Source organism: Neophocaena asiaeorientalis, unplaced genomic scaffold (genome assembly GCF_003031525.2).
Source record: "Neophocaena asiaeorientalis asiaeorientalis breed wild unplaced genomic scaffold, Neophocaena_asiaeorientalis_V1.1 scaffold317, whole genome shotgun sequence".
NCBI classification, from domain to species: domain Eukaryota; kingdom Metazoa; phylum Chordata; class Mammalia; order Artiodactyla; family Phocoenidae; genus Neophocaena; species Neophocaena asiaeorientalis.
This window is the reverse complement of record NW_020173114.1, coordinates 1,349,181-1,363,968: the sequence shown is the minus strand read 5'-3', so window position 1 is coordinate 1,363,968 and position 14,788 is coordinate 1,349,181. Positions and strand designations below refer to the sequence as shown.

Below are 14,788 nucleotides of genomic sequence, written 5' to 3'. Positions count from 1 at the left end.
CAATAAGCTCTTATTTATGAACTAATTTCAAGTAGACGTATTGAATCCATTTTCCCAAGCGAAAATGGAGTTGAGTAAATCATAAGCAGCTAAATTATAGTTTTGGCACACGCACACTGTTTTGTTTCATATTTAGAATCATTTGCCTCTTAGAACAACCTAATACAATGGGAACACTCTGCAGAACGCTATAGAGAATGAGTGTTTATAGAGACTTACATCTGATTTACATTTAAGGAGCATAAAACTAATTGCAGAGAGACTGTGCTCCTAAAACCTTAAACCTCAGGGACAACCATGTACGAACTTTTATAAGAATGCTGATATGACTGCTGGAAATTGAGACCTTCGAAATTGATTTCCACGACTGGAAATAAGGGTATCTTAAAATGTCCTCAGTGGACACAGGTATATTGTAAATGATTCCTGGACAAAGTAGCTGTTATATGAGAACATCTTTCTAATATAAGATTAAAATCTAGAATTGCAGGTAGTAATAAATATATCCATCTATATTAGTGTAAAAAAGTGACAGTATTGTAAAAGCAATAAACAGGTAGACAGCTAATAGTTAGTGCCTATGATAAATTGCCTTGTTATTGCAATCAATTTTATTCTCACGAAATAGTCTAATTTTTCTTCTTCTTAGAACCACATATGTACATGAGGAAAAAGTACCTTCCAAAGATATTATTTTTAAACGATTTGAAATAAAATGCCTAAAAAATACTCTTCTAAACTTCTATTATGGAAGTTAGCACATCTGGTAGTCTTTTATGTTGCAAAATTATCTAACTTAGAAATTATATATTGCTTTAATATTTTCATTTTCAAATATTTTGGGGCCTCATTTTAGTAGTAGTTTCATGTAGCAACAGTTATCCTGAGAAGTAATAAAAGTAATATTGTTATGTGTTGAGAATGTCATATTATTCATCAACTCCCATGTGCTGTACATAATACTTGAAATCATTTGCATCCATGTGTGCATGCCTGTGTGTGAATGCACAGACACAATGACCTGTTTACTCTGTGTGCTGTTTGTGGGTTTGCTATTTTGTCATGTCTTTGTTGTAGTGTTGTCTGTGAAGGTTTAAACGAAATTTATAGCATGCATCATGTATTGTAAGTTTGTCTGTCATATAATAATCAGCATGCAAAAAAGCCACGTATTTCGACTGTATATTTAAGCCTTTAAGTAATCACATACAAAACAATGCAAAAATGTGAACATTGTATGGCAATTAATAACATCTCTGCCAGTGTAAATATGTTTTTTTCCCCATAAATCATTTCCAGCTTGTCAAAATGGATCTGCGCTGGCAAAGAAACAAGGGTAATGTTTCAATTTTCTCCATCTGGCAAGAAATTTTCTGTTAGATTTCCTTCTTCCCTTTTTCAGTTACAGAATTTTTATATGAGCAACTACATATAGTATGATTAAGAAAGGGTGCAGTGTGATAGGATACAGAACAATGTTGAATATTAGGAACTTGACTCTGAATAACTGCCCCAAATTATACATTCATATCACATGTGCATATAACAGAAAATATTTGGTTGTTGAAGCATAGAAATGACTCCCTTTGTAGCAAAACATTGCTCTCATTAAATAAAGCACAACTTTCTTTTTTCCCGTAAGGGCTTGAATATATTTTAACTCGTTTGGAATAATTTCTTATCCTGATTGGGGATGCATTTAACTCTTAAAAATTTTTATCAAGACACTTTAGAATATTCTAGAAAGTCCAGCAGGACACACACACACACATAAATTCCCAGTATGGATCTAGGAAAGAATTTACCCTTTCATGACCCAATATTTAAAACAAAACTGAATAGAGCAGGCGTACTATATATACATTATGCTTATAGATCTTCAGCAGGAGCAAAGTGCTGGTGTTTTTAACCGCAAAAATATTTATAAATTACTCTGATCATGAGGATATAAATCCATTCACAAGCACCAAAATCTATTTATTTTCACATACAGTGATGGGTAATTTCCAACATTCTTTTATTGTTTATATGAAAATGTTCTTAGAGCTTGTACAGTGTGTTATCCTGCCTAATTACTCAGCTGTCTACAGTATGCATGGGAGCAGGTTTGATAAAAATGATGTATACTTGAGTACTTGCGTGTGTCTTAAGGGAAACCAAGCATGATACAATAGCCATGACAATGGTGTCTGTGCAGCATCCCTTCCTAAATACCTGCATTTGGAAGGGCACAGATATCCAAAAGCACAGCAGACTCATTCATATTCGGTTTGGGACTATACTATAAGGTACTTTGGGAAGCTCATTTTTTCCTTCAATTTTTAAAAACATTATAGTTAATTTGTATTAGTTCAGTAATTGCACCCTGGTAAGGAAGGGGAGGGAGAGAAGCGAAGTGTGCTAGATTCTGGTTTGGAGAATTCATGGGCAGATAACCAACAATTGTGGGCACAAACCTCCAAATAAACTTGTGTAGTGAGTGAACGGTGAGCATTTTCCCCAGGAGGGTGGATATCAGTGCAGCATCTTTGGGTCACACAAGTAAACCAGCTTGTGCACTTTTTGTGTATGACTTTATCCATCACACAGGTCATTGAAGAGGTGGCTCCAGGGTGTTGATATTAATCACTTACAGCCAGAGTGCTTCAGTTGTCACTTATCCTTGTTGTGGACAGTTTTAACTGCACATATGAAACATTATTTGTCATGTACTCTTCTGAGACCCCTAGAATGTCAGGACGGAGCAGATGATTAAAGAATTGAAAAGCAACCTTCTCTCTGAATATCTTAGTCTTCAACTGCCAGATCAGAGCTTTAATGCCATTTGACAGTTCTGTTTTCTTTCACTTAAATTTTACGGGCATACGCCAAAAATAATTTGTACAAAACTTTACCTGAAGAAGTAGCTAGAACAAGGGACTTGGAATTAAAGTATAATCAAATAAATAGTTTCTTCTCTCTCCACCTTACTTCCTCTCTCTTTTCACTTTATTTTTTTTCCCCATCCATGGGAAGATGTATCGTTCAGTCTAAGGCTTTTATCACTCACTTGTGTTTGGGATTAATTCTTCACACTGAGGGAAATGAGCCTCACTTGTGATCTTGTTTAAATATGATTCCCTTTCTCCTGTGTTCCATTGTTCCATTATATTCAAAACACTGTATGTATAAGCAGTGGAGGATTCCTCCAACCTGTGCAACAAATGAATTCCCAGAGCTGCCTGCAGATCAATTCCTTGGGATCTAGCTATCCTTCCCTGTTGATATCATAATGGAAAGTATATATTTTCAATATTTCTACAAACATATATTTGACACCAAAATTAATAAAGTTAACATTATAAATATTAAAAGAAAAAAGGGATAACATTTAGACTATATTTAAACTAAATAGCAAAAAATAACTGGACTGAACCTCCAGGGAGGCTCTGGTTGTCACGGTGTGAGGCAGTGGTGGTGGAGTATCCTGGACAATAGAGAGGCTGGCACGAAGGTCCTCTACCTCACCCTGGGAAAGACCATTTTGTTGTTTCAGGCTGTTACACAGAGAGGAGCAGGGAAGGGAGAAGGGAAACTTGGCTTGCCTCTGAGCTTCTCAATAAAGTTTTCTCACTGTCTTCCCTTTCCTCATGGTTGGACAAAAACTCTGTAAGATATTGCATTTTTTAAAAGGTCAGATTCCCTCATTTGTCTTGGAAGGTTTTGACACTCACTTGCCAGAAGGCAGTGAGTTGCGCCAAGTAGGTTCTCATGGTTCCTTCCAGCTCCTATGTGCCGTTGATTCTTAATCTTCCTTAGTCTGTCTTTATTATCTATAAACTGGGAAAACTGATTTGTACTGGTCTGTAAAGTCTTAAGGAAAGGTTTTTTCCACCATCCAGGGTAAACTCTGGCAATCTTTCCTTTATTCTCAGACCCTTGACTGTGCTTGTGGAAAGTCAGTCCTGGATCTGGGAAGAGATGAACCAGCAGCGGATTTTCTTCTTGCTTGGGAGCTAATGACAAAAACTCCTACATGGAGGTCCTCTGGGATTTATAATTACTTAGAATGTTTCTCATCTGAACAGTATGGAGGCTATCACAGACAGTGGGCTGGTTATTGCAGGCTTATAAACTCAAAGGAATAAACTGCATTTTCCTATGAAAAAAATAAAATCAAGTGGAGGATCAAGTTATGAACAAGTAGAATATTTCATGAACTTGGGAACCAATGCATGCAGTGTCATTTCTACACCTGGATCTAGTGCTTTATTGGACCAGACCTCCCTAGGATTCTTTACAGAGGATGAGAGTCTATATTGTATTTTTGTGAATGATAAGTTGACATTCGCCTGGGACAGTTGAAAAGATAGAAGCTAAAAGTAACATAATGTATTAAGATTTTAGCAATATTACTCTTCCTTCTTATGATATGTTTTGCACTACATTTGATCATAGCCTGAAGATATAACTTCTACTCTTGCCAACTCCCTGTGAGGTTAAGATCATCTAAGGAGAGAGTGTGAGATGGACCAGTTTCTCTATTTTCACTTTCACCAGTAGGACACTGAGACATGGAGTACCTGTATGATTTGTCTGAGGTCAGTGTTTAAGACAGTTCTATAATATACCATCTAAAAGGCAATAAAAGAGAATGTTTATAGTCCAGCGTTTAAAGTCGAACAGACCTAGATTCTGACTTCAGCACTTAGTAACTCCCTAAGCTTTAGTTTCTTCAACTATAACACTTGCCTTGTAAAACTATTGTGTGCATAAATGAAATACATGTAAAGCTCTTAGCATAACTGGGGGCATATAATTGCTATATATAGTTATATTTATTAATATAGTTTCCCATTTAATGTTATTTCATTTAAATTGTGCTGCTTAATTTACTATACTTGATTGATCTATCAATAGCAGCTTTTCATTCTTAATAGTATTAATTAGAATAGAAGGGAAAAAAGAGAATGAAACTTAATTTCCCCTAGAGTCCTAAGGGATTTGTGTGGGTCAATTTATTAATGAAATGTGAAGAACATTTGGCAAACCCACCAAATGAGACAAAGCATTATAAAAAGCCTTTAGAAAGAATTGGTATCTAATGTTAATGTCTGTGGAATGGAACTGTCATGGGATAATGGCCTTTTGATGGTACAGAAAATGCCAAGGCAGAGATAAGACATTTATTTTTAAAGCACTAGACAATCACCTTTGGATAGTGTCCTTCCACCAGGTCTTTATTTCTAATAGACCAATAATTGATATGGATGTAATTATTTTTCTTGATGGATTTGATATATTAGGCAATGGCCTTGCTCACTCTGTACAATCATTGAGTTGCTATAGCCTCACTGGTCACCAGAAGAAACCTTTTATCCTGTATTCTCTCCAATCAGAATTCTGAGTATCTGCGATTTTTTTTCTCTAAGGACCAAGAGCAACAGTATATATATTTTTTCTCTCAATATCAAGTACAGCACCCTAGTATATCACTAGGGTGACCACAGGGTTTCGGTCTGCCTGAAATGAGGTGATTCAGGAAAGCTGAAACCCTGAGGTCACCCTAGTGATATAACCATCAATTCAGATATTTGTTAAGTCCCTTTAAGCAAAAATCTGCATGTTTGTATGGATGTGTGTGTGTGTGTGTGTGTGTGTGTGTGTGTGTGTGTGTGTGAGACATAGTGCATATTTTCAATGTGGAGAGCCAGATTTGCAGATGATTATGATTTTTTCTGTAAACCTAAAGTACAAAAATTCAAACTCTGTGAAAATTTCATAGAACCATTTCTGTTGAAAAAAGTATTTGCTGTAGGATAATAAAATCAACTGAACAGTCAATTCTGTATACGTCATATTAGAGTCCTTATCCTCCAAAGAAAACCATTGTGTGCGTGTGTATGTGTGTCTGTGTGTGTGTGTCTGTGTGTGTTTATGTGCACACCTGTTAGTGCATACGACAGGCAGACATCCAGCACCTTAACTGGGTAGCTGGTTATTGTCGTTCTTTTACGGAGAGTAATGAAAGCCTAGTAGAATGTCTCTGATTTGTTATTGTTAATCTTGTTTCAAGGAAACATGAGACAAGGTTGATGGTTTGGGTTGACTTTTTATTTGCTATGAGTATGGTAATTTCAGCCACACACTATCTTGAATGTACACGGTTCAGCTTAATGGATTTGTCGAGTAAAGTTCTGGCCTTGCTACAGTGAAGTTCATCCCAGAGTGCAATGGGATAGCACTACAAGGAAAAAAAGGCCTTTGACCTTCTTTTCTAGGCCTACTCATAAACTCCAATAAACCTCAAATGGCAAGAGGCAGTTTCAACTTTTGTCTCCTGTCCTGAAGTTCTCTGATACATGTCTTGAATTTTTATTTAAATTACTTTGGGTTTTAATTTATTCAGTCAAATGTCAACCAAGTGTTGTTTATCCTGTGGATTACATTCATGCTCACTGCAGAATTCTCTAACATTTGATTTCTAATTATTTTCTTGTTTATCCATGTGGTGCAATGTTTTGAATATTACCTCTGACCACTGACCAGTTGGAATTATAATTTTCTCTCTTTCCTAAGCATCTGGTAGTAAAATTTGGCAAGCATGTAGTTTCAGCAAATCTAACGACTGCATTGCCACAGCTTTTATTCCATATAGCACTCTCTTCTTTATGTATTTATTGCACTTAAACAAGCTACTGCATTTTGGCTACTGGAATTGAGCCTCATACAGAGTGAAACTGCAGTCTTTCCAGGTTTCCCGAATACAGGACTATACAAAAGGGTCTTGAGGTGCAATCTCCAAGGAATTCCAAATAAATGAAAAACAGAGTCGACTTAAGAAACTGTGAAGCTGGTCGTACAAGAGAGATCAACCTTGAATTCTTGCCTGCTGTATTCCACCATCTCCCATTGTATTTTTTTTTTTTTTTTTTTCGGCAGGCGGACTCTCAACCACTGCGCCACTAGGGAAGCCCCTCCCATTCTATTTTTAAGCTTGTTTCCTTCTACACGCCTCTGAGCCCAATTCTCTTCCTCTCTCTATGTGCGTAATTTTTAGTATTATGCAATAAATACTTAACCTCTCCTCTGTCCCTGACAACCAGACTGACTGAAAGGTGGGGTGGGAAGAGAAGCATGGTATTGGGCATTGGCAGTACAGACATTTGGAAAAGGTATTAAATCAAAGTGGAGGACTAGGTTCTATCAGAGTGAAACGATCAGTTAGTACAGTCAATGGCATGAAAGATAATAGTCTATTTTTTAAAAAAATAAGAACTTTGGCATGGTCTAAAGTTATAGGATAAGGAAGCAAAGTAGAAAGGTAAAGATGAAAAGAAAGGTTAGGTCCAGGTTATGAAGACCTGAGTGCCATGCTAAGGAATCAAGTATTAGCATCTGGTAAAGGAGCATCAGTGGAGGTTTCCAATCAGATGTGAGACATAGTTAGATTTGTACTTTAAGAAGGGGATCTTTGGATGAAGTGTGGAGAGTGGGCTGGAGAAAGGAGAGGCTGAAACCAGGGAGACCCACTTAGGAGGATGTTGTACTATAAATGTGAGAGATGATAAGGGCCTAAAATAAAGGTAGAAAAGAGACCAGACTTGAGAGAGGTTTTGAATGTTAGGACAGACAGGATATGGTGGTTCATTAAAGATTGGAAGAGAAGGAGAGGGAGGAATCCAAGATAGTTCTGTGTTGGTGGGTGTATTATTTTGCTAGGGCTACTGTAACAAAGTACTATGAACTGAGAGACTTATATGATAGAAGTTTATTTTCTCATAGCCTGGAGTCTAGAAGTCAGAGATCAAGGTGTTGGCCATGCTCTGTCTGAAGGCTTTAGGGAAGGGTCTTTTCCAGGTCTCTCTTCTAGCTTCTGGTACTTACTTGGCTTATGACAGCATACTTCCAATTTTCACATGGTGTTCTCCCTGCGTGCATGTCACTCTTTTTTTTTTTTTTTAACATCTTTATTGGAGTACAATTGCTTTACAATTATGTGTTAGTTTCTGCTTTATAACAAAGTGAATCAGCTATACATATACATATATCCCCATATCTCATCCCTCTTGCATCAAAAACCCCAGTCATTGGTCTAGGGTCCCACCCTACTCCACTGTGACCTCATCTTAACTAATTACATCTGTATTAACCCTATTTCCAAAGAAGTTCACATTCAACGGTACTAGGTGTTAAGACTTTATATCACTTTTTAGGGGGACAAAATTCAACCCATAACAGTTTACTATCAAGTATGCAGCATAGAAAGCCTTCCTGAGTTTCCAGCCTACCTGGCCTGCCCTGTGGAATTCAGATCTAGGATGGCAACACACATTCTGAATTTCCAGCCTGCCCTCTTGCCTGATGCATTTCAGACTTGTCAGCTCCCACAATTACATAACTATTTTCTTTTTCTCTCCCTAATCTTTCTCTCTAGATAGAGATACAGACACAGACACAGATACAGGTATGAGTATAGACAGATATAGGTACAGAGATAAAGATAGATATCTCCTGTTGGTCCTGCTTCTCTGGAGAACCCTAACTAAGATAGTGGGGGAGGCTGAGTATTTATGGGGGGGTGTTGGGAGGACTTGGAAAAGACAAAAAAGGGCATACACATCTTTATAATAGAGTATAATATAAGTCCCAGAAAGGAGTGATAAAAGAGAAAAATATTCCATATTTTATGAGGTCCTAGGATGTATCTCTATGACTCCAGTTTTATTTCTATCTCAATTTGCAACTTCACAACCAGAACTAGGCTCAACTAACACTTGCCTGCCACGTTGAAAAAGAGTATTCTAAGCAAATTGAAAACATTGGGCTGAACTATATGAAATTGCCAATATTTGACAGTTTATTTCTTACCAACAATATCAATAGTTTCATTAACTTCGGTGTAAAATAGATTATTTACATATACAGAATACACTTAGAAAACCAAACTGTTTTCTTGAATATCCTAAGACCTAGTCCATCATGTGATGATTTAAGAGAGGTGGAGTCTGTAGGACCAGGTGTCAGGTGGGGGCATTGCTGGTAGGCCACTAAGTCAGCATATTTAGGAATATCCATTGGAAAGCACTAGCTAACAGTAGCTAATAGTTATCCAACACAAAAACTGTGAAAACAGTGGTAGTCATCACATGTATTATCCTATTCATTTCTCATAAAACACTGTGAAATAGGTACTATTATAATTGGCATTTTACCGTTAAGGAAACTGAGGGCTAATGAGTGGAAATGGCTTGCCCAAAGCGGTAGAGCCAGGAATTGAGTCCAGACATGTCTGGCATAAGGGCTCACACACTGGTATCTCATGCTGTATTGCTCCTGATCCAGTAGGTCCCTGAGAGCTAGTTCAAATAGGAACTAGAGTCTAAAGTCCATGGATATGATTAAGGCAGGAAACAGAAGCCAGCAAGAGCAGAGAATCAGGTACTAGGAATATCCGACAAATTTTAATTTCTTTTTTCTGTTGCTTCTACTATGATGTTCGTCCTTCACTCATTCATTCAAATATATTTATTAAATAGTATTATTACCAGGCATTGGTCTACGCAAGTGGAAATCATCTTGATCAAGATGGAAAAAGATCTCTGCCCTTAAATAGTTTAAATCCTGAATAGGGAGACAAAATAAATTATAAACATAATAGAAAGGAATTTTATAGCATGTAAGAAGGTTATACATACAGCATAACAAATAAAATGTAAATGAGTAAGGTGGTTCAATAGTTCCATGGTAAGGTGAGAAGTGGGCAATAGTCAGTATTAAATAGCAGGGGAAGGGTTACTTTTAGTGAGAAAATATAATTTGACCAAAGAGTTGAAGGCAGTGAAGGGATTTAGTCAGATAGATATCAGTGGGAAGAACATTCTCATCAGGGTAAATGTACTAAGTCAGGAATGTCCCTGGCATGTTCTAAGAAATTAAGGAGGCCCAGCCTGTCTGAGGTAGAGGAGGAAGTGGGAGAACAGTGGAGATGAGGATAGACTGTTAGCAGAAGCCCATAGGGCACTGGGCCTTGTAGGCACTGTAATGACTTCAGCCTCTACTTTGAGTGAAATGGGAAATAAGAAACCATTGAAGGGTTTTGAGTAGAAGAGTGATATGATCTGATTTCTACTTTTAAAAGGATCACTCTGGCTGTGTTAAGAAAGACTGTAGAGAGTCAGAGTGGGATCAAAGAAACCTGTTGGAGACCGTTTTAGTAACATAGCCAAGGAATAATGGTGGCCAGGACCAGGTGGTGGCAGTGAAAGAGATAGGAAGTCATAGGATTCCGGATGTATTTTGAAGGTAGAGCCAACAGAAATGTAAGATAAGGAGTGGAACAAAGATGACTGCATGGGTTTTACCTGTGTAACTGGAAGGGAGGAGTTATGGATTGATGTAGATAAGGTTTCAAGTGGAGCAGATTTGGGGAGAAGCTCATGAGTTCAGATTTGGACATGTTGAATTTAATACATCTATTAGACACCTGAGAGGAGATGTCAAATAGGCAAGTAGATGTACAAATCTGGAGACTGGTGAGGGAAGTCCAAGTAGAGATGTGTACCTGGGAGGTGTCAACATAAGATGTTATTAAAACCATGATACTGGGCTATATTACTGAGAGCAACTCTAGATAGAGTAGAGAGGATGTTCTGGGACTGATTTCTAGCTTCCTTCTTCCCTCATCCCTTGACATTAAGAAATTAATGAGAAGAAGAGAAATCAGCAAAGGAGACCAAGAAGGAAATGACCAGGGAAGTTGGAGGAATATCAAGGAGATGGGGTGTTGACATGAAAGTGGAGTGAAAATCTCACACATGTTTTCACCTGCCCACCCACTGGTTGAATGCAGAGCAGTCCAAGGACCCAGAGGAGGGCAGAGTAATGAGGTGTGACGAGTCTGGTCGCTGGATGATAGCATGAAGTCGAGGCCCTCGCTGCCAACCTGGACTGTGATGAGGTCAAGATGCAACATTGTACTGTTTGGTCTCTGAGATTTGGGGATATTTTTAAACAGTTGTTGGCCTACTCTACCCTGACTAACACAAGAACTGATGCCATTTGAAAGGTGCCAGCATCTTATTTTGAGAGCTTTAGCAAATTTTAATTGTTGGTACCCCCATGAATGTTATTCATTATTAATGAGTCATTAAAGAAGTACTTTCTCTTAGAAATGCTTTATTTGGTGTTAGGATTATGTATTCAAAAGCAATAGAAAACTGTTTAAAAAATGATTTATCATCAGATTTGAGCTTTCTTGAGCTAGGTTTGAAAATTATTCCAAGTTAGCTGTTATGTCTACCCTACATTCTCAGTCTGAGTTGACCTGGCATAAGCCAAGTTTCAGCAGAGCCTAGTTCCATCTTGGGCTTCTGTGAACGGGGATTGTCAATGGTGTGTTCTTGATCTTCACTCTTAATTGGATCCTAAAAATATTTATTATTGATGGGAAGCTATCAGGTTTTTTTTTTTAAGGTCCCTTATTGATAAACCTTTGATTACTGTGGTTAAAGAAAAATGTCTACCTTCCCCCAAGTACAGTGTTTGGAATTGCTTTTGGAAAATTGATTGAAAAGTTGTTATGAGCCTGAGGTTAATAGTGTGAACCCTGTTTGGTGCACTTGAACCCTACGCTATTCATTCTCAAGTTTTTAGATTCTAGCTACAAAAGGACAAGTCTGAATATCTATTACAATGGCTTCCCATCACACTTAGCATTGAATCCAAAGATATTACCATGGCCTACAAGGCCCTACTTATTCTGGCTTCCTGCTATTTTCTCGCCTCCCTCTTTGCTGCTCCTTGAACACACTGCACATGCTCCCTGCTCAGAATAGCACTTGCTATTCCTACTGTTCACCCAGATGCTCACATGTCTTCTTGTTTCACTTCATTCTGGTCTTTCATTTCCCTGTCCACTCTATCTAAAACTGTAGCTTCCATCACTCTCTGTCCCCCTCTCCTGCTCAGTAAATATTTGGTGAATAAATGAGTGAATGGATTAATGAATGGTTATGGTCATCTGATTTCTCAAAACAACATTATCTGATCTAAGAAAGACTCACTGTTTTTGTTTCATGGTACAAAATACCATGATGATAGCCAACCTAGGTGGGGTTTGAAATTTTAGAAAATTTTGAAAAAGAAAGAAGCTTTTGGCCTCAATTCCCACTACACTCTCCTATCTATCCCCTACTGCTTCTTTCATTTTTTATCTATTTATTCAGTGAACATTAAATACATATATGTTGAGCACTATTTTTCCTCCTAACATAAGAAAAAAGCTCCACCTCTATCCTGATATTATATTTAGTGGAAATAGTGTCCTGAATAAGACAGGCTTCTTTTAAAGGGGCAAAAACCCTGTTACTGTTCAAAACTTTTCAAAGTCCCAAAGGGAGAAAGAAAACAACTCCCATCTGCATTAGTTACTATACAATTTGCAGCCACAGAATCTATTGGTTTTCACATTTCCATATTTTTGAGGCACATTCACAACCATAAGGAAAAATATTAAATGTGAAAATGGTTAGATACGTGTCAATAGAAAGTCTGCTTGGGAGTTACTTCCAGCCACACGGATTCACAGAATGCTGACTTACATGATTTCATAAACATGATTTCATAAACTTGGTTACCTGCTCACAAAGTTATCTAGTGCTTAAAATGTAATACGAGTTAGAGGCTTATTGCTTTGTTTTCGCTGTGAAAAACTGTGTTTCCTTTAGAAGAGCTCACGATTTATATATTGAAAATATATAAAAGAATTTTGTGTCAACAAAATGGTGTTTAAGGTTTTAAATCATCCTAACAGTCAGCCCTGAGACTTCCTCGCCAGACATCTCGGAGACTTTATGAAAGTTTTATTCTACAATTCCCTGCTTGCCTTTACTCTTAGCTGCTTCTTCCAGCTATTCATATCATTTGAAAAATAGAGTTTATATACTTTAAGTTGCAAGGCATTTAGAATTTTCATAATCTCTTTATTGTGGCTGAAGTAGTCAAAAAAATGAAGTCTATTGTTGATAATATTTCACTGTGCCTTTACTAGATTAACTGGAGCAAGAAGCTAGAACTTGTGGCATTTAAAAAATACTCCATTTTTTAGAAAGCTTCTATGAGCAAATTATAGGATAATTAAATTAGTTTCAAAATAGTTGGTAAAAATCAGGGAATAGGGTGATAATGAAGATTTATAAAGAACAGATGCTGAAAATAAGGGTCTCAAGAACAGGAATTTTGCATTTATATATTTTAGCATCTTTCATAGCATGTAGCAATGTGCTAAGCACATAGTAGGTGATCATTAAGTCCTTGTTTATTTAACCTATAAAATTATATATAGCATCAAATTTCAAGTACCATATTTTACAAGGTAGAGAGTAGTATGGAAAAATTTCCCTTGCATAATAATCACTTAAAAATAAAGTATCTTTAAGTAATTGATGAGACGAGTATACTCTCTTATTGTTTTATATAAATTTCCTTATAGTTAATGTACGTTTACTGGCAACAGATGCCTATCACCTGCCCTCCACGCCTTCTATTTGGCTTCTCATTCATGAATTTCAATGTCTATTCTCTTTACTACTTACTATGTTCCAGATGCTATATCTGTTCTTTGACCTTGGGAAGCATATAATCTAGTAAAGACCAATGAGGACAGAGGAAAATTCAGTGCTGTTTTGATTAGATTCCTTTACTTACTAGAACTAAGACTCAGCTCATACATCTTCATGTATCAGAAAGATTATTATAAGAAGATAAGCACACAAGATAAGCTCAGGGTAAGCTGAGCCTCTTGACTTCAGAGAGCAAGAATTGAAAGGTGGTTCTGGATGCAGGTGGCCCTGGGGATTTCACTCATTTCAGAGTGGGACTTCACAAGTCTTCACCAGGCTCTCTTTACTTCTCTATTGCATACTTTCTGCTTACGTGTGGTTTCTGCTCACTTAAAACTTCTTGGGGTGAGCTTCCACCATGGCGTACCCGGGGCCAGGGCCAGAAGGTGCAGAAGGTGATGGTGCAGCCAATCAATCTCATCTTCAGATACTTGCAAAATAGATCTCGGATTCAGGTGTGGCTTTATGAGCAAGTGAATATGTGGATAGAGGGCTGTATCATTGGTTTTGATGAGTATATGAACCTCGTATTAGATGATGCAGAAGAGATTCATTCTAAAACAAAGTCAAGAAAACAACTGGGTCGGATCATGCTAAAAGGAGATAACATTACTCTGCTCCAAAGTGTCTCCAACTAGAAATGATCAATGAAGTGAGAAATTGTTGAGAAAGCAATACAGCTTTTTAAGGTGTGCTTTGTTAGAAGTGTATTTCTAAAGCATTTATTCATATTGTTTTGCTCACCTTTATGTTATTACCAGATGACAATAAATGCTGTGGGATTGTTTTTATTTAAAAAACAAAACAAAACAAAACAAAACAAAACCTTCTTGGGACTTCCCTGGTGGTCCAGTGGTTAAGACTCCATGCTTCCAATGCAGGGGACGCAAGTTTGATCCCTGACTGGGGAACTAAGATCCCACATGCTGTGTGGTGTGGCAAAAATACTTTTCTTGTGAGGGATCAGTCATTATTTTTCTCTACATAATGGGTTTTCAGAAAGTGCCCATGTTTCTTATGTTTTCTCTGTATTCCTCAGTTCAAAATACTTACAAACATGATAGAATTTGTTCAGCCCATGTTTTTTAAAGCAGCCATGGCTGCCCTTTGACACTCTGTACCTACCCCTGGTTTAATCAGCTGTAACAAGAGGGTAAAGTCACATGGTAAAATCAAGTCTAATAGTT

At 37.3% G+C, this 14,788-nt stretch overlaps 1 protein-coding gene across 1 annotated transcript; it reads left to right on the top strand.

Annotated features, from left to right (window-relative positions):
* The first annotated feature begins 13,952 nt into the window (after positions 1–13,952).
* On the top strand, positions 13,953–14,393 carry LOC112398861 (small nuclear ribonucleoprotein E-like). Its single transcript, XM_024743632.1, has one exon. It carries the CDS (start codon positions 14,000–14,002, stop codon positions 14,237–14,239), a length of 240 nt encoding a protein of 79 aa, XP_024599400.1. The 5' UTR covers positions 13,953–13,999; the 3' UTR covers positions 14,240–14,393.
* Positions 14,394–14,788: the final 395 nt, after the last annotated feature.

Coding starts and splice junctions, on each gene's coding strand:
- LOC112398861 (XM_024743632.1), top strand. CDS start 14,000: ATGGTGCAGCCAATCAATCTCATCTTCAGATACTTGCAAAATAGATCT.